General features: G+C 38.9%; 2 protein-coding genes across 3 annotated transcripts in view; both read left to right on the top strand.

Moving 5' to 3' along the window:
- LOC311281708 (uncharacterized protein) overlaps positions 1-20,688 on the top strand; it is a 134,678-nt gene that overhangs the window by 87,452 nt on the left and 26,538 nt on the right. The gene's annotated exons all lie outside the window — the stretch shown is intronic.
- The window catches only part of LOC311281717 (uncharacterized protein), a 28,468-nt gene continuing 8,011 nt past the window's right edge, over positions 232-20,688 (top strand). The window contains exons 1-3 of the mRNA XM_084394924.1: positions 232-378; positions 501-573; positions 1,968-2,063. Of these exons, the coding sequence (XP_084251050.1) occupies positions 289-378; positions 501-573; positions 1,968-2,063 (259 nt within the window). The 5' untranslated portion in view covers positions 232-288. The remainder of the gene's footprint in view (positions 379-500; positions 574-1,967; positions 2,064-20,688) is intronic.

Consider the following 20,688-nt stretch of genomic DNA (forward strand, 5'->3'; position numbering starts at 1 on the left):
AGCTAAAACTGAACATATAATGCTAATTTATTGTTTTGTAGGTAAAAAAAGAAGACATCGGTAAGTTGTCTCATGCTTTGCATTCAATTCAGTAGTCAGAATTATGACAAAGAGCTTGTTCATGAAGGTTAAAAAATCTTTTTACATGAAGTGATATGATTATTTAATGCAGACTACTCCTCCATTGCATGAAATCATTCTCAGTAGTCTGTGATACAATGTCCCGTTGTATATTTTTTGTAATCTATAGGACCTATGAATGTAAATGTTTAGCACCTTATCTGATTTATGAAAAGATGCCATAAAGATCCATATTTGATTCTTAGCAATAAAATGAGATCAATAACATCAGAGGTACCCAATCAAGGAATTGGTTTGGTGAGTATCTGTGCATTTACAATCTTTAAAATCACAAGGTAATAAATATAATACCACGATGAGTAAGAATGACTTAAAGGGACAGCCATATTATTCATTAATTATTCATTGTTTTTTTTTAGAGCTGTTCTGGCCCTGCAGAGACATATTCTCTGATCACTTCTGTACCAGCCACATCTAAGTCCATCTCTATAGGTGAGAGAGAGTTCAGTTAACCCAAAACACGATATAGAGATCACCAGCTTCTCAGAAACTAGTACCATTTCCTCTTTCAAGTCTTCAGTATTATTAGCCACATCTTTTCTTAAAGCTGCAGTCTGCAACCTTTGGCGCTTTAGCGGTTAATAAACAGAAGATGCATGCATCTTGTAGCCGGAGCTACTTCGCTGCGGTACAACCCACCAGTCTAAAATAGTCAGAATACAAACACTTATTATAGGTGTACTGTAATGATTCAGGATAAGACAAAAACACAGTTTGGAAAATGGATTCATGATGTACTCGCTTATTATATACATTTTGAATACAAAAAAAGTTGAGGACTGCAGTTTAAAAGTACAATTTCATGACAAAATTTGAATAATTTACTCACTTTCCTACTGTTTCAAACCCATAAGTCTTTCTTTCTTCTGTAGAACACAAAATGAGCTATTTTTGCAGAATGTTTACACTGCCTATACAGTAAAATCAGCATTCATCAGCTTCTATAACTCTTTCAGTCTTTATTAACAGTTTAATTGTACATTTACAATACAACAATGTGCTAAAAACGAAAAAGTTTTTCCTCTGTGTTTTTCGTGTACAGATGACAACATTGTCAAAAAGATCCTCGTTCACACGGATCCGAGAAAACAACTAAAAACGCTGTATTATGCTGCCAGGCCAGTAGTTGGCAATGCCACTTTGTAAAGATGCGTAATAAGCTATGCATGATGTCTCAGTTTTCACAAATTAGCATTTTCACACATAGACAGTAACGGTATTCATTTTCAAAAACTTGCACTTTGAAATCTGTTTTCAAAAGTTTGCGTTTTCAGGCCCCCAAAACATGTTTAAATGAACAGCCAAAATGCGTGTAAACGGCTCCTTAATGTGGCCCAAAAACCTCTGTAGTCCCATTTAATCGCTTGTTAGCAACTGCCTTTTTTCAAGACAAGAAAAAAGATTCAAAAGTTTCAAAAATCCCAAGGGGGTTTACTGACATAATATGTCATAAATAAAATGTGAAAAAATCTTGGCCTTGTGTTACCCAAAGACTTTATTTCAGGCATTTAACCAAAAAAAACCATTACAAAAACAAAAAACATTGATTTTCATTTCCGGGGTTTGGCGACAAAAATACATCACCCCTGCACCACTTGTGTAGCTCTCACATCTATTTTGCAAATGCACTCATCCAATTATGGTGCATCATGTTTGGTATCAAGACATGCACTGATTGTGTTTGGCGTCACTGACGTCAAAGCACGATGTATCTTCACACACCACGTTTGAAGCTTTAGGAGAAGCCATTTCACATTAGTCCTCTTGTTTTGGATGGTTTTCTATTGACCCTGTTTGACCCTCTTCATCATGCTGTTCTTCCAAAGGCCTCGAACACCCAGAGTCCCATCAGGACAGCACACCAGATCCCACAGCAACTTACTCTTTCATTACGTCTGAAAAGTCAGTTAACCAGCCCTCAGGTAATAAAATGTTTCTTTCATTAAAGTGGTAATATCATGAGGAATCAAATCTACCAATACTAGTACTAAACCTACTAGGAAAACACACTGGTTACACAACTCAAAATGTCCTCACTAGCCCAAAACCAGCATTTTTGATGCTCACATATAAGCATTGAGAAACTTGGCCCACTCAATCACGATGAGCTCATACAGAGGAAGTGGGACAAATATTAAATTCATCAAAACACTGATGCACACAATGAGTCTGAGAAGAGATGATACTGCTGCATATGCAAAGTGTCAAAGCTTAAAATACATTCAAGTTTTATGACAAAGAGCTTGTTCATGAAGGTCACCAAGTGATATGATGCTTCTGCATTGCATTACAGGCTTTTTGGTCAATAAACAACAGAAAGAGGAAAATGAGGTATGTGTGAACACTGTCACACCACAAACCCACATAATCGAATGAGACGTCCATCATTAACTGAATGCCAAGACATTTATCCCGTGTGACTTTTCTCTCTTTCTGTTTTATTCCTTAAGAATGTTTACCACCTGTACTGCACAATCCCTGACAAACCAGTTCATTCAAAGGCAGGAGATCAAGTCTACAGTTTGGTGAATCACTGATGAGTCTCTGTCGTTTCACTATGTACAGTATATATCCATTATAAAGGATCTTTACTTGCAGAAAAAAAATGTTGCTTACTTTCGTTAATCAGTGTTTAGTGTGGAACCACTTCTAATATTGAACTTAAAATATTAAACATATTAATACAATTTATTTTTAACCATTCCTCTGTCTGAAATTATAATTTTTTTAATGGGCGGCTCCTTTAAGGCTTGTCAGTAAACTGTCACCGTTAGCTAACGTCAGCCCATTCGCTATTGTCTTGAAGGGGTCAGCCCTATGTTCCCTCGGCCCTATGTTCCCACATTTCTAAGATTTTTTTTTTACTGAAAATTTTGAAAATTAGGCCATATGTTCCCACAACCATGTTCCCACAGCCAGGGCCGGCGCTAGCTATAGGCAGAGCAGGCGATTGCCTAGGGCCTCGGGCGTTGAGGAGGGGCCTCCATAACCGTAACATCCCCTATATATATAGTCCACCAGTCAAGACGGACAGAAATACTAGCCTCATTGTTCATTGGATATTGTTGAATTGTCACTCATCTGCAGTTAAACCAATTAATGTTTCCGTTTCAAAGCGGGTGCTGCCGGCTTCTGAAAGTTTGTGTAACGAACGCATCCAGCAGGTGCTGGATGCCTAAATAGGCACTCAAAGAAGCACAGCTCGTAATGCAGGTGTGTGAGTTGCCGTCATCTATTTTGGAGTGATTGCAATGTATTCTAAATATAAACTTGTAGGCCTACTGTAGATCAGCGTCATTTCTGGAAAAATCATTCACCGCTTTATTACGAGTTTAAAAGAGCGCGAGCGTCATTAACGTGCCCAGACGCGACGCTTTGAATTTGCGCGTAGCCTACAATGAATAACATCGCGTCGGGAGCTGACTAGTAAAAAAGCTACAAAAGTAAAAGACAAGACGTTTGTATTGAAAGTTAAAAAGCCAACACACTACAACATTTTTAAATGTTTCAAATAAAGGATCTCATATCTATGGGTCTATCTTCTACATTCTGCTGATGAGTTTAAAAAAAACTTTTTTTCTGCTCAGTAGCGATCGTGTCTTTCTCTTCCACTTGATTTGTGTATAGCATATTTAAGGTAACAATGCAATACATAATATCACAATATCTGCAGTCAATATTGATTAAATGGGAGTCGAAAAATCCTGCCCATACCGCAGCTATGAAAAAAAATGACAAAAGCACTTATGTTCATCTACTGAAGTGGTATTCTGGAACTGTGAATAAATTTAATAAAACAGCAAAATAACAACAACAACAATAACATCTTCATTAAACAAAAAAGAGATTACCTTAGATAAAGTTTGATTAATATGTACAGTACCGGTAAAAAGTCTGGACCCATTACTATTTTTAATGTTTAAAGTTTCATATTATGCTCTACAAGCCTGCATTTATTTGATAAAAAAAAACAGAAAAAAAAAGAAAAAAAACAGGAATATTCAGCAAGAACGTGTTAAATATATAAAAAGTGATAGTGAAGACTTTTTTAAAACAACTTTTTAAAAATAAAAAGATCCTGAAAAAAAGTATCACAGGTTATAAAATAAATATTAAGCACAATTTCTAACATTTGATAATAAATCAGAATATTAAAGTTTTCTGAAGGATCACGTGACATTAAATTCATCTTTGCATCATAGAAATATATTTTAAAGTATAGTAAAATAGAAAACCATTATAATATTTCACTATATTATTTTTCTGTATTTTTGATCAAATAAATCTGTATTTTTGATCAAATAAATCCAGGCTTGATAAGAGATAAGTCTCTCATAAGAGACTTCTTTCAAAAACATTAAAAATAGTAATTTGTCCAAACATATGTACTGTATAAGTAAAAATATACTACATTTAAAATTAAATGTTGTATAAATATAAAGGTTAGGAATCATATTTGTTTCAAGTGTTTTTTATTGGGGGTGGGGGGCCTCCAACATTAATTTTGCCTAGGGCCTCCTAATGTCTAGAACCGGCCCTGCCCACAGCCCTATGTTCCCCACAGCCCTATGCTCCCACAGCCCTATGTTTCCACAACCATGTTCCCTCAGCCCTATGTTCCCACAACCATGTTCCCACAGCCCTATGTTCCCACAACCATGTTCCCACAGCCCTATGTTCCCACAGTCGTATGTTCTCTCATTTAAAGGAGTCATAATGTTGTGTTACCTTGGATACCCAAATGCTCTATTATAGTATTTTAGGCACTTCTAAAAAAGAAAAGTGGAAAAAAAATCAACACAGAGCCCCTCAGACCCTTATTTCTAAAGGCATTATTGTCTCGCGAGATCTGATGCGATGTTTTGGCTGTCGTGGACGGTCATTATTATAATGCAAATGAGGGGCGCGTTGATTGGTTGCAGGAAGGAGGGGGGTTGACACCGCAGCTAACTGAAAGCTATTTTCAAACTGCATGTTTTGCATGAGTTTGGCTAATAATGTTTAGTGGTATATTGTTTTCATACTTGCATTTAAACAGTTTTAGCCACTGAGCATGGACTCCTGTACAGTAGGGCTGTTCGATTCCGGATTTTTTGGAATCGATTCCGATTCCGATTCCTGTTTCTGGAATCGATTCCTCACTGTTATTTTCGATTCTTTTCTTTTTTAATACCAACAGCATGTCTAACATTGTCGCGTCTTACCGTGCCACACAGCAAGAAACTCTCTACACCGGGCGTGACAAAGCGACCGTTGCAAATCCATTTGTCTGCGACTTGCGAGTGTTTGGTCATAAATAGAACAAGGCATTTAGGCTACTTCGGGGATTTGTCACGTCGTGCTTCCTGCATCAGGTACAGTGTAAAGACTAGGAATATGTTCACCATATACATATGCGGTAGATTCTATTTTACATAGGCTAACGTTACATAGCCTACCTAACTAAACACACACACACATAATCGATCTATCCACATACTAAGTGTATATGTAGATAGATCGATTTTTATTTATTTGTGGTACATAATTTCATCCAGTATCATAAAACTATAGCTAAAATTCCTGTTAAATTCTAAAAGCATTTTGTTCAGCAACAGACTCATGCACACTTTGCACATACAAACTTTTTAGGCCTTTAGTTTACACAACTTTTTTTTTTAAGGCCTTTACACATATAAACTTTTTTTAGGGCCTTTACACATTCACTTTTTTTTAGGCCTTTACACATATAAACTATTTTTACACGCACACCTGCAGCGAGTCGGCGACACAAATAAAGCACGAAAAGAGCTCTTTTCTGTCTGTGTCATACGTAGGTCACGTGCACACTATAATGTTCGCACGCACCCCTACACACAAGCACTGTTCCCACAGTAACCATTCCTCCAGCTCACGCTGCGAATGCAATAAATGTAGCCTACTGTAGGTCGCGCGCCCACTATAGTATATTAGTAGTCTGAACTTTATTTCTTTACAGGTGACGTGATTGTGTTGACAGATGAATTCGGCAACAGGCCGCGGTTTGTGTTAAAAAAAAAAAATCTTAAAGAGGAGTCGATTCCCCTAATGGAATCGATTCCAACCTTTGGAATCGACTCTCAATTCCCAACGCCTCGGAATCGATTCTTTTTGGAATCGATTCCCAGCCCTACTGTACAGTCACTACTGTAGCTGCTAGTGTAAAACAAAGTCGAAAGATGTGGCCAGTGTTGGGAAAGTTCACTTTCTACATGAACTAGTTCAAAGTTCAGTTCACAAATTTTAAAATGAACTAGTTCAGTTCATAGTTCATATACTCAAAATTTTGAACTAAGTTCACAGTTCCAAAAATGAACTAGTTCATAGTTCTTTTTTTCCATGTTGTTGCGAGATATTATTTTTCAAAATGATTACCACAGCCCCCACAGACAATTATTTTATCAGTTTTAACCTTCATATGCGTCAGATTTTTTCCCATCTTCACCGACCTTATCATAAAACTCGTTTAAATGATCATACGACGCCTCCTTGCTGCTTTTTGTTTTGATTTGTAACGTAAGTGATGAGTCGTTCATGAAAGACTCGAGGTTAAGTAATTATTTATGTTCCCTGTAAACGATTTTTGACTGCATTATAATGATTTCTTAATTCAGAATATGATCAAGATTGCGTAGGTGGATGTGTTCGGGGAATTTGCCAGTTAATAGTAACATTTAAAGCCCCTTAAATGAACGAAATGACTCGAAAAAAGATTTGTTCATTTTGATGAACGAGATCGAAGAGGTCGAACACGGGTGGCTGGTGTTGCCAGATTGGGTGTTTTTTCCGCTAAATATTAGGGCGGTTTACGGTGGGTTTTCGCCTGGAAGGCTTTATAGAAATCTGGCATCATACTGAACGAAGTTAAACTGAGAGAGCGTGGCGTTCACAGACACCAGAATGAACGAGTTTACAGTAACGTTCATCAGGCAGTAATGCGGTACGTTCAGTTCACGTTCGCCCAAAATATGAACGAGTTCATGAACTATCGTTCAATGAACGCGTTCAGGCACAACACTGGATGTGGCTAGCATTCGTAGAGTCCATTCCCCGTGTTTACCTCGAAGGTAAATTGTTAACCAGTAGAGCAATAAAAACACAGTCTTACCTTTTCAATTTCTGGCAAGTCCCTGATGGTTGGGATGGCACCTTTTCCCAAACGGAGCTTCGAGGCCAAGTTCGCCTGATACTGCCCCAAATTTGTAAAAGATTCCGGTGTAAAATGTTTAGCACACACACCTAACGATACGCCACTTGAAAGAGTTGTTGGGACAGCGTCATTAAAAATGAATTTCCTCCACTGTTCCCTGATAGTTTCGTCCGTTTTTGGTAGATAAAACACATTTGCATGTTGTTTGTGGCAGTCACCCACAGAGCATCTCAGGTGTGCACTCGATTTCTCCATCTTTCTCGAGTCAACTAAACTGAATCTGAGGGGGAGAGGGGCGGGCTTCCCGCGGCATAGGTTTGCGGTGTCCATATTTGGTATATCCTCCCCCGTCTTGACGTCAAGAAGGGGAAGAAATCAAAATCTCGTTTTTTCGTGCGCGTGCACGTGGCCTATTTTACAAACCCCGAGGTAAACAAACGCTTCACTTTTAAATATCGGCTTCCCGGCCAGTGTATAATCATTATGCAATCATAACATACATTGATTCTCGTGGAAAAGTGAAATTTCTACATTATGACTCCTTTAAAGGAGTCATAATGTTGTGTTACCTTGGATACCCAAATGCTCTATTATAGTATTTTAGGCACTTCTAAAAAAGAAAAGTGGAAAAAAAATCAACACAGAGCCCCTCAGACCCTTATTTCTAAAGGCATTATTGTCTCGCGAGATCTGATGCGATGTTTTGGCTGTCGTGGACGGTCATTATTATAATGCAAATGAGGGGCGCGTTGATTGGTTGCAGGAAGGAGGGGGGTTGACACCGCAGCTAACTGAAAGCTATTTTCAAACTGCATGTTTTGCATGAGTTTGGCTAATAATGTTTAGTGGTATATTGTTTTCATACTTGCATTTAAACAGTTTTAGCCACTGAGCATGGACTCCTGTACAGTAGGGCTGTTCGATTCCGGATTTTTTGGAATCGATTCCGATTCCGATTCCTGTTTCTGGAATCGATTCCTCACTGTTATTTTCGATTCTTTTCTTTTTTAATACCAACAGCATGTCTAACATTGTCGCGTCTTACCGTGCCACACAGCAAGAAACTCTCTACACCGGGCGTGACAAAGCGACCGTTGCAAATCCATTTGTCTGCGACTTGCGAGTGTTTGGTCATAAATAGAACAAGGCATTTAGGCTACTTCGGGGATTTGTCACGTCGTGCTTCCTGCATCAGGTACAGTGTAAAGACTAGGAATATGTTCACCATATACATATGCGGTAGATTCTATTTTACATAGGCTAACGTTACATAGCCTACCTAACTAAACACACACACACATAATCGATCTATCCACATACTAAGTGTATATGTAGATAGATCGATTTTTATTTATTTGTGGTACATAATTTCATCCAGTATCATAAAACTATAGCTAAAATTCCTGTTAAATTCTAAAAGCATTTTGTTCAGCAACAGACTCATGCACACTTTGCACATACAAACTTTTTAGGCCTTTAGTTTACACAACTTTTTTTTTTAAGGCCTTTACACATATAAACTTTTTTTAGGGCCTTTACACATTCACTTTTTTTTAGGCCTTTACACATATAAACTATTTTTACACGCACACCTGCAGCGAGTCGGCGACACAAATAAAGCACGAAAAGAGCTCTTTTCTGTCTGTGTCATACGTAGGTCACGTGCACACTATAATGTTCGCACGCACCCCTACACACAAGCACTGTTCCCACAGTAACCATTCCTCCAGCTCACGCTGCGAATGCAATAAATGTAGCCTACTGTAGGTCGCGCGCCCACTATAGTATATTAGTAGTCTGAACTTTATTTCTTTACAGGTGACGTGATTGTGTTGACAGATGAATTCGGCAACAGGCCGCGGTTTGTGTTAAAAAAAAAAAATCTTAAAGAGGAGTCGATTCCCCTAATGGAATCGATTCCAACCTTTGGAATCGACTCTCAATTCCCAACGCCTCGGAATCGATTCTTTTTGGAATCGATTCCCAGCCCTACTGTACAGTCACTACTGTAGCTGCTAGTGTAAAACAAAGTCGAAAGATGTGGCCAGTGTTGGGAAAGTTCACTTTCTACATGAACTAGTTCAAAGTTCAGTTCACAAATTTTAAAATGAACTAGTTCAGTTCATAGTTCATATACTCAAAATTTTGAACTAAGTTCACAGTTCCAAAAATGAACTAGTTCATAGTTCTTTTTTTCCATGTTGTTGCGAGATATTATTTTTCAAAATGATTACCACAGCCCCCACAGACAATTATTTTATCAGTTTTAACCTTCATATGCGTCAGATTTTTTCCCATCTTCACCGACCTTATCATAAAACTCGTTTAAATGATCATACGACGCCTCCTTGCTGCTTTTTGTTTTGATTTGTAACGTAAGTGATGAGTCGTTCATGAAAGACTCGAGGTTAAGTAATTATTTATGTTCCCTGTAAACGATTTTTGACTGCATTATAATGATTTCTTAATTCAGAATATGATCAAGATTGCGTAGGTGGATGTGTTCGGGGAATTTGCCAGTTACTAGTAACATTTAAAGCCCCTTAAATGAACGAAATGACTCGAAAAAAGATTTGTTCATTTTGATGAACGAGATCGAAGAGGTCGAACACGGGTGGCTGGTGTTGCCAGATTGGGTGTTTTTTCCGCTAAATATTAGGGCGGTTTACGGTGGGTTTTCGCCTGGAAGGCTTTATAGAAATCTGGCATCATACTGAACGAAGTTAAACTGAGAGAGCGTGGCGTTCACAGACACCAGAATGAACGAGTTTACAGTAACGTTCATCAGGCAGTAATGCGGTACGTTCAGTTCACGTTCGCCCAAAATATGAACGAGTTCATGAACTATCGTTCAATGAACGCGTTCAGGCACAACACTGGATGTGGCTAGCATTCGTAGAGTCCATTCCCCGTGTTTACCTCGAAGGTAAATTGTTAACCAGTAGAGCAATAAAAACACAGTCTTACCTTTTCAATTTCTGGCAAGTCCCTGATGGTTGGGATGGCACCTTTTCCCAAACGGAGCTTCGAGGCCAAGTTCGCCTGATACTGCCCCAAATTTGTAAAAGATTCCGGTGTAAAATGTTTAGCACACACACCTAACGATACGCCACTTGAAAGAGTTGTTGGGACAGCGTCATTAAAAATGAATTTCCTCCACTGTTCCCTGATAGTTTCGTCCGTTTTTGGTAGATAAAACACATTTGCATGTTGTTTGTGGCAGTCACCCACAGAGCATCTCAGGTGTGCACTCGATTTCTCCATCTTTCTCGAGTCAACTAAACTGAATCTGAGGGGGAGAGGGGCGGGCTTCCCGCGGCATAGGTTTGCGGTGTCCATATTTGGTATATCCTCCCCCGTCTTGACGTCAAGAAGGGGAAGAAATCAAAATCTCGTTTTTTCGTGCGCGTGCACGTGGCCTATTTTACAAACCCCGAGGTAAACAAACGCTTCACTTTTAAATATCGGCTTCCCGGCCAGTGTATAATCATTATGCAATCATAACATACATTGATTCTCGTGGAAAAGTGAAATTTCTACATTATGACTCCTTTAACAATGTCCCCTATGAAGGGTAGGTTTTAGTGCTTGTGCTGGTACAGGGATAGCCCAATTACATCCCAGACAAGTCTCCCTCCTGTGAGGGGTAGGTTTAGGTATGTTAGGGTTAGGTTTAGGGCTGTGGGAACATAGACATGCTCCCGCTTTGAAAACATTATCCATATAAAACCATAATATACCGAAGAAATTGTTTACTTACAGTTTGGGATGTAGCTGCTGTCAGATCCAATCCGGCATCGTTAATCTTTTTTTTAGTCTATGCATCCAATATAGTTGAAAGTTCATATTTCAACAAAAGTTTTAGTGTGAACTCTCCATTATACTGTTAAAAAACGCAGAAAAATGCTCTGAACAAACATATAATTCTTCGACGCAATCCAGGACGCCGATAAAAATAAACCATCCACTTGTTACCGATATAAAGTTGGTTTGACGTTGGAAGGTGTCCTTCTGAAGTCTGTACTGAAACTCAAACGCTGTTTAAACAGTCTAAGCAATGTTCTTTTATTCGTCCATGGAGTACATCTTGTGAGTTATTATAAATGGCTTCTATTTGCTTTTGACACGACGCAACGTTTGTGTCTGGTGAAGACAGGTGTCAATCAACTAGAAAGTAAGCACCAGTGGGCGGGGCCTATGGTCCGATGATGTTTTGCAGTCATATGCAAATATATTCGCCCATGTGACGCCAGATCCCACAATATCCTAATTAAAAGTTTTTGGAGCTTGATTAAATAAATGCTTTGTTTATACTGAGTACGTTTTAGGCTATGAAACTTGCAGGATGTTTTAATGACACAAATACCGTTTATATGTCAAAAGATCATATTTGTTGTAACCTTGTCATGTCATCTTGACCCTTTAACTGTAAAATACTGTCAAATTCATGGGTTTTGGAAACAAAAACAATGAATTATCATATATTATCATGAATTATATGTATTTATTGTGAAAAACAGTAAAAGGACAAGTCCCTGCGTGACATCTCTTACGATTAGGCCTGGGCTATATTTTATATTTGCTTATTTTTGCTTTGAATAATGTACATTTAAGATGTTTTGTGTTACATTTTAAGTTATTTAGTTAATGTTTATTGCATTGTTTTAGTGTCTTTGTGTGTATAAAAAATTACAAAGAAATTACAAATAGTGCATTCAGTTAATTTAAATAAATGATAGAAAACTGATGGAAAATATGTTTTTATTTACATAACATGGCTTTCCTTTGATGTAAAGGGATTAGGCAATTAAAAGTTATTTTCCAAGTACATTTTTTAGGCAGGCAAAACTTATAAAGTTTGTGAAGAATCCACATCTCATCCTTTGATGACAGTGTATGCTATCCTTACAAACAGCACTGTGAAATATTCCTATTTTTTTAAGTCATGCATCTTAAGACTTAAAATGAAATGCCGAATCAATCTGAGAAGCAGGCACATAATAATTCTATAAATAACATTTCTGCTCAGTTTTGTCTGTGCTTAACAGTACAGATTAAGCCTAAAGTTGAGGTGTGTGAAAGAACCTTGAAGAACAGCTACATGGACTGCGGTTAGCTGTGACGGCCACTCATAGCCAGGTATGTTCACTGATCCACAGTGAACAGGGGGGGGGTCTGGTTCTGATTAATTCGGTTCGGGAGTATAGATAAAAGCCCGCCCTCACTGACAATTGATTGGTTGGGTTCTTACATGCGCTTCGTGAGGAACACACGCACACTAGCACACACACGCAAGGTCTCTCGCTCCCTCTCTCTTGCTCGCTCGCTCTAGATTCTGGGAGATTTTAACTAATTTGCGGGCATCAGGGAGCCGCGATCAACATGTGGGAGACTCCCGGAACTTCCGGGAGACTTGGGATGTCTGCAGAATGTACTAACAGTGTCAGCCATCTTTTATTTGGAAGCTAAGCTAACGAGTTCTTATTCTGTGGAGAAAGCTGAGTAGTAGGGGTTACCATCCATCCTCTTTTTCCTGGACATCGAGATCGTCCAAAATGTCCGAATTCAGCTTTTGCTTTCTGCGGTCGCCATTCATTGTTTATATGCACACCTTTTGTTTCAATCTAACTGAATTCATTCCGATTGGTGAATCTGAATGTAGTGTTTACATGAACGCTAAACAAGTGATCGGTTGATGTGCGTTTTTACCACTGCTAAGAAAATTCCCGCTCCTCCGTGAGAGATACGAGACCGGTGCGTCTCACAGCTCATCAGTAATCACGCCACCGGCCTCGCGTTGTTCTCCCGCGGCCCTCAGCCTCGTCCTGCTCGCCACAGTAAACATGATGAATGGTGACTGTAGAACGCAAAAGCCGAATCCCGGACATTTTGTGCGATCTCAAAAACCCGGGCAGACTTGTCACGGAGGCTCACTAGTAGCTTAGCTTTGTTGTTTAACTGCTCTCTAACCGGTAGGCGTGGCTTGGGAGTGGCCTTCTAGGGCAGCGAAGCAAGTGCATTCTGGGTGCAGTTGTTGTCTTTCATCCACATGAGCCAAAAATACATTTTCTAGCTTTTCTCATTCTAGAAGGCTCCAAATTCAAAAATAATTTCACATTTCTACTACATAAATGACCCAATTTAAATACACATTCATCTTTCCAGAGGTGAAGTATCCCTTTAAGGATAAAACACTCAGCACATTCTAACAGTCTTTGACGGTAATAAATATCATCTATCTTCCGTAATCCAGACTTCACAAAGATGAAAATTCAGCTTTGATCACAGGAATAAATTACATTTTAAAAGATATTAAAATAGAAAACAGTTATATTAAATTGTAATATTTCACAATATTACCGTTTTGCTGTTGTTGTTGTATTTTTAATCAAATAAATGTAGCCTTGGTGAGCATAAGAGACTAAAAAAAATAAAAAAAAATCGTATCGTCCCAAACATTTGAACTGCAGAGTATAAGTGGAACATTCATAAAGTAGAGCGTTTCTGATATGTTTTACAATGATATGTTATGCTGTAATATTGATACCAGTAGCCTGCTTTAATTAAAGTGATATTTCCAAACTAAATGGACATTGTTGAATTCTCTTTGCTGATTCAGTGGCGACCTCTACTGGTGAAACTTTGAAAACAGCCACAGAATCTACACCTCCTGCCAGGTGGAAACATCTCTTTTATGCTCCTCAAAACATGGATGAACCGTTTCATTTCCTCACTTGTTGCACCTCTAAACAGAAAAAATAAAATTACATGTACAGAAATAATTATACAATATGTTGGCTATTGTATAGCTATTCAATTAATAAACTGATCAGCAAGCCAAGGCAGAATCTGTGGAGCTAATATATAGAAATAAAGGAACATATCACACTCACTGCTGGTTTAAGACGTAAAATTGATGCATGTGAAGCTGTGACCAATGACATCTTCAAAGTTGTGCTGAAAAGGTTGTCAGCAGTAGATGGCGAGTTTGATGCAGAACAGGAAAGGGCTTTTAGCTCATAGTCATTCTGGATCTTCTTCTCTTCTATAAGCAGATGCAGCAAAAGAGGCTGAATACAAGATGATGCAAATGGAAAGACAAGAAAAAGGGGAAAAAAATAAGAACTCTAGAAGAGCAACTCAGAAAAGAGCAATAAACTCAAAGGTTTGAATTGGAACGACTGCAGATAGAACAGGATTTAGAGCACTGCTGTCAAACTCCAACCAACACCTGCTTAGAAGCTTCTAGTAATCCTGAAGACCTTGATTAGCTGGATCAGGTGTGTTTAATTAGGGCTGGAGCAAAACTGTGTAGAGCTGTGGCCCTCCTGGGGGGTATTCCAGAAAGCAGGTTATGTGACATACCCGGGTAAGTTTAAGGGTAAGTTAGTGGATAACCTCAACTTTCGGTTCCAAAAACGGAGGTAACTTTCTGGGTATGTATGTAACCATAGGAACTTACTCTCTGAAGATAACCTGCTTGGTAGCAGGTTATGTTCCAGGGTTAGTTTGTTTCAGAGAGGTGACGGAGCATGGCATGCAGACGATCCAGTGGATGTGGAAGCACAGATAATACGAAATCTTTTCCGCCGTGAGGGTGATACGACCACGTATCGATGTGTTTTCGTATCCAAATGAATATTTACCGTTTTTCAAAAGAATCGTTAATTTATTAAACAAAGATAATGGAGTTAAATATTTAACTCCATTTATTTAACTTTTTTTGCGACGGGGAGTTTTTTGTATACAATAGGCGATGCAGAGCATGTGGGAAAGGCAACTGTGTGTAGGGCTGTTCGTACAGTATGCATTGCACTCAAACGGTTCCTACACACTTTTGTGCAGTTCCCTGGCCATAAACCACTGAGGGTCATTAAAGAGGAATTCCACAGAGTGGTGGGTTTGTCCATTCTATGAAAGACCATTTTAGTTACATAGCACTACTTAATCTATTCATACTGTATACAGTCACAATAATTTTAAATGTTTCTAATTATATAACTTTCAATTTCAGGGTTCCCAAATGTGATTGGGTGCATTGATGGAACCCACATTCCCATTAAAGCTCCTTCAGTCAATGAAGGAGACTATGTTAATAGGAAGTCAATCCATAGCATCAATGTGCAGGTGACAATAGATTTTTTGGGTGCTAAATGTTTGGGTGTTTAAACCATTAAATCACCCTCATTACTGGTCCCCACTAACTAGGTAATATGTGATGCAACCCCTAATGTTGAAGCCAAATGGTCAGGGTCTGTACATGATGCCAGAATGTTTAGGGAGTCATCATTGTGCCACAAATTTCAACAGGGTATGGTTTGCCTTACACTGTTTTTTTTTTTATTCATTTTTTTTATGCAATTATACACTTTAACTACCTTTATATGACACTTCAATGGTTATTTGCTGGGGGACAGAGGGTACCCTTGTCTGCCCTATATGATGACACCCTACCCTGAACCTGAGCCTGGACCACAGGCACAATTCAACCTGGCCCACAGCAGAACACGGGTCAAGGTGGAAATGACCATAGGCATCCTGAAGGCAAGGTTTCAGTGCCTGCGTGGGCTCAGGGTCAGCCCAGAAAGGTCATGTGACATCACAGCTGCTTGTGTTGTTCTTCACAACATTGCCACACTGAGAGGTGAGAGGGCCCCCCCCTTCTCTTGAAGATGGCCTAGAGGAACCCCCAGTGAACCCAGTAGACCAAAGAGATGGCAGGGTGGTACGAGACATGATTTGCCAAAATCACTTTAATTAAAACCAGTTAACAGTCAAGTGTTGTTCATTGTTTCTTTATTTCCTGTAACAAAATACATTTGTATTTATTGCTTTAGATTTCATTCAACAACAAATGACAGATTAATGTTCACATACTGTTTCCCACCTTAAGCTGGTGCTCCAGCAATTCAAGTCTGGCCTTTTTTAGGTTAAGCCTTTTCTCCTCCATTTGAAGCTGTATGAGGTCCATCTCCATGTCACTTTTTCTGATTTGCTTTTGAAGGTGGACCGTATACAGCTCTTTGGCAGGCAACTAGAAAGACAGAATAATTAAACATGACTGAAAGTCTGTAATACAAACACAGACCAAATATTTAAATGAGGAAGGAGAACTGCAGAACATTTCTTACAATGCTAAGATTCTGTGTGGAGGTAGATGGACCCTCATCTGTATTAAAATCTCCTGCCATATTCTGTAAAATGACAATGACAATTTATTTATTCTCTTATGCAAAAAGGGGGGAATGCATTCTATGCATCATACCTCTATGGGCCTCCCCACATTTTCTGTTTCTGTCACAGCAGAAGTGGTCTCTTCATCGTCAGCCTTCAGTGAAAATAAGGAAGGATGCTTGGTCTAGCAAACAGAAACCTAAAGACAATAATCACTTACAACTGTGACAGAGTGTGGTGTTGCAGGAGGATCCAATAATACAATGTGGCCATCAGCAACTGCAAGATAATTAAACCAATAATATAATCATGCATATTCAATACTCAATGTATATTCTTAAACAAATACAACTAATAAAGAAGGACATTAGGAACATCTAAGAGTACTAGTAATACGATTAAAGTACACAGCATATGCAGTCAAAGCAGCATGCATACTGCACAAGTGAATCAATGACTGTAAAATTTAAATGACCTATTTAAAATGGTGACAATGTTGATGATTTTCTTTATTAAAACACTGACAAAAACAGTGAAAACATCAATAAATCATAAGTATTAATATGGTACACCTACATTTTACTAAGCCACTTGTCTTGGTAGCTGAGTCCGATGAACTGCCCCCTGGAATCCCATCGACCACAGGTCGCCCTTTATTAAGGGACAGTGCCAGCTCCTGGGCAGCTGTGGTGAGGGAAGGTGGAGGTGGACCCCCACCTGTTTTACGGGCCTCAGCCTTCTTTCTATTGGCTACATAGAAAACTAAATTAGGCTACATTAAATACTAAATTACATTGCTGGAGAATGTTTTTGTGTTTCATTTTGACTTAGCTCACACTTCTTCTGGCTCCAGAAGGATTACACCTGATAAAACAAGAAGCCAACATACTAGCCAATTATGTGCATTACTACTGTAATATTAAGAAATGTATGGAGGCCAACAAGTATTTACTTGTCTATTTTTACTACATGCCCCAAAGATTTTTTTATGCATTCATTTCCTTCTCTCTGGGCCTCGTAGTGTTTTTGCGCAGCGCGTCTGTGTTGCACGTCATCACGCATCACACACATGACCAGCGTCGGCCAATAGTGAGCCTACGTGGTGACGTGTAACACAGACGCGCTGCACAAAAACACTACGCGAACCAACTAGAGGTCGAGAGAGAAGGAAATGAATAGTAGAATAAAGTCGTTATTTTTGTTTGTTTTTGCGCACAAAAAGTATTCTCGTCGCTTGATATACTTAAGATTGAGCCACTGTAGCCACTTGGACTATATTAACGATCTCCTTAATAACTTTTCTGGGCCAGCAAGTTTGGGCCACCTAGCAGCCTATGGAGGAGTGAGACAAGGCTCAGATTTCATCAAAAATATCTTAATTTGTGTTCCGAAGATGAACGAAGGTCTTACGCGGTTGGAACAACATGAGGGTGAGTAATTACTGACAGAATTTTCATTTTTGGGTGAACTATCCCTTTAACCAAGCTTTCTGGAATACCCCCTAGGAGTTTGAGACCAGTGATTTAGAGGTTGCTCTTGCCCTAGTAAAATCATATGATGAAGAAATAAAACAAGAGACAATAGGCTTGTTTGAGATGCGCCTTGCCTCGCCTGAAATGTAGCCGAGAGTAGGCGGCTGCAGTGAGAGGAGGAGTGAAAAAAGCGCAGGCAAGCCGGACAGATCTCTCTTCTCGTAGTGGATCTGACACCTGCGAGATCAAAGATGGATATCGCGGGATTCACGCTCGTGCACAGTGTTGCTAATAAACTGGATGTAATTCAATTTATGTTGCTTTTATATGAAAATAAATAAAATGAACAAGACACCCGAAGTACTTGTTATTTAATTCCATTCCAAATACATGTTTATCAATATTTTTTTTCTTTAATACAGACATATGTGTTTTTATTTATTTATTTTTTATAAAAATTAAATTGCATAACCCATAGAGATCGCACTGTTAGATACTTTGGGAATATTCACACATAACGTATACACATAAAACATGATATCAGAGTTTTAAAATCAAACATTTTAAAAGAGAACAATACATCACGGTCGTTTAAACCAATGAACATTAAGCTGTGTCGTCAGTAAGTCGTTTCCCATCATGCTTTTGATCAGCGCAGTCGGTGGTGAGCAACTGCGCTCGACTCCAGAATCCGACAGGTGTGCCTTGCGCTCGCGAGAGATTTTTGACATACGTCAGCATGACATCAGAGCAAGGCGGACCGCACTCGGACACATTTCTAACCGGCATGCATCTCGCGCTGATCATCGGTGATCGGTTCTGTGCAGATTTTGCTCATCTCAAACAAGCCTAAAGAGTCAGTCAATACAGTGACCGGGAGGGGACATGTTCGGTTCACTTAGTTTTGTCGTGGCCACAACATATAAACTCGGGGGAACGTCATAATATCTTGTGGGTATGAGATCTTAAGTTGAGGGAACGACATCCTTTTCTCGTGGCCACGAGATTTATAACATGCGGGAACTGAATCTTCACACCCGATACAGGCTCTCCTTTTATCCCGGGCATAATTACTTTACTATTTGTTAACTTAAGTTTCTCATAATTTGTTTTTGTTTATTGCCTTAAGCGGGACTTTATTCGTAACCCGAGTATTTCATTCAAGCCAGCAAAATTACAGACGAAAAAGCCCATTCAACTTAAAAATGCGCTTCAGGTGTCTTTCACTTATAACGTACGCATTTCTTAATGCCAGAGAGCGCACTATATATTTATATGACATTCCTAATTCAAAGTAAAATGTTATTTCATCAGTCATCTCCATCTCCGACTGCTGTATATGGTTACAGTATTGACCGGTGTGGTTCCCTCAACATAAAGGAGAACTACATAACTACGTGGCCACAAGAAATATGTCGTTCTCTCAAAATACGAAGTCATGGCCACGAGAAAAATATATCATTCCCTCAACATATGATCTCGAGGCCACGACTTTACATCGCGTGGCCACAACGTAATGATGTCGTTACCTCAACAAAATGATCGGTGGCCCTGATTTATTATCACGTCCCCACGACTTAATATGACGTTCCCACAAATTAATATCTCGGATGCCAGGACGGGCTGGACCCCACCTGGATCAAAGCCAGGACAGCGGAATTGTTAAAACATAACCTGAGACTCGGGAGATGGGTGAAAAGACACTTCAAGAGGCCGTTCACATCTCACAATAGTACATCACTGCATAAATATGGCCTCCCAGTATAAAACTGGAACTAAATTTGCAACACAATTGTTATAGATTATATTCCACCCATCTCCTAGACATGAACACTGAACACACACCTCCATCACTACACCCTCACAGCATCATCATCTGGAATAGATCAAATCTATCCAGGCTGAACACTACACATCATAAGAAGATAAAGATGACATAGAGTCCAAAAGTGTCACTTCACTAAAGATCTAGTGTCCATCTTCACACTAACAGATCCAGATAGCTTCATACACATATGATGGTACAGCCGATCCCATGATCACGGTCTAACAGAGACACACATAGCATACGCTATCCACAACACTATCCACAATACATATGAATGGCTACAGTCACAAATCAAATTATAAAGCAGAGACAGACCTGCTATTAAATTTCAAAATGTTAAAACTTTCTGACTGTTATTAGAGTGGTTGGAAAATCAGAGGGCCCCTGATTTCTCAACATACCACTAACAACAGAAACATCATAAAAAACGGACAGATCTGAAGTGTGAGCGCTTCAATCAATTACAAAATGTACAATTTAACCCTGTCATCGACTGTGACTTATCCAGCACAAAACACACACTCTAACTCACACACACACACACACACAAACACACACACACACACACACACACAAAACTGTTGAAGTGAATGAACAATCTCCATCCTTGTATGCCTAAACATGTTCCAAGTCACTTCTTAGATCTGCATAGGTGGCTTGCATTGGAAGATTCATGAACAAACAAAGTGATTATTATATACATACATTTCTTCCTAATTGTGATTGAATATTATTATTATTACTGTTATTACAAGATTTATTGATGCGTACCATTGATTTTATTATTTAGGTTACACCGACCTCTTGCTGCATTTCCTTTGAATAATTCAGACCAAGAATATTTAAATTCCATTACCATTTAACATCACAGTGGTAGTGAAGAACTGGATATTTAAAATGGGACC

Source organism: Rutilus rutilus (assembly GCF_951802725.1).
Source record: "Rutilus rutilus genome assembly, chromosome: 22".
Taxonomy (NCBI): Eukaryota; Metazoa; Chordata; class Actinopteri; order Cypriniformes; family Leuciscidae; genus Rutilus; species Rutilus rutilus.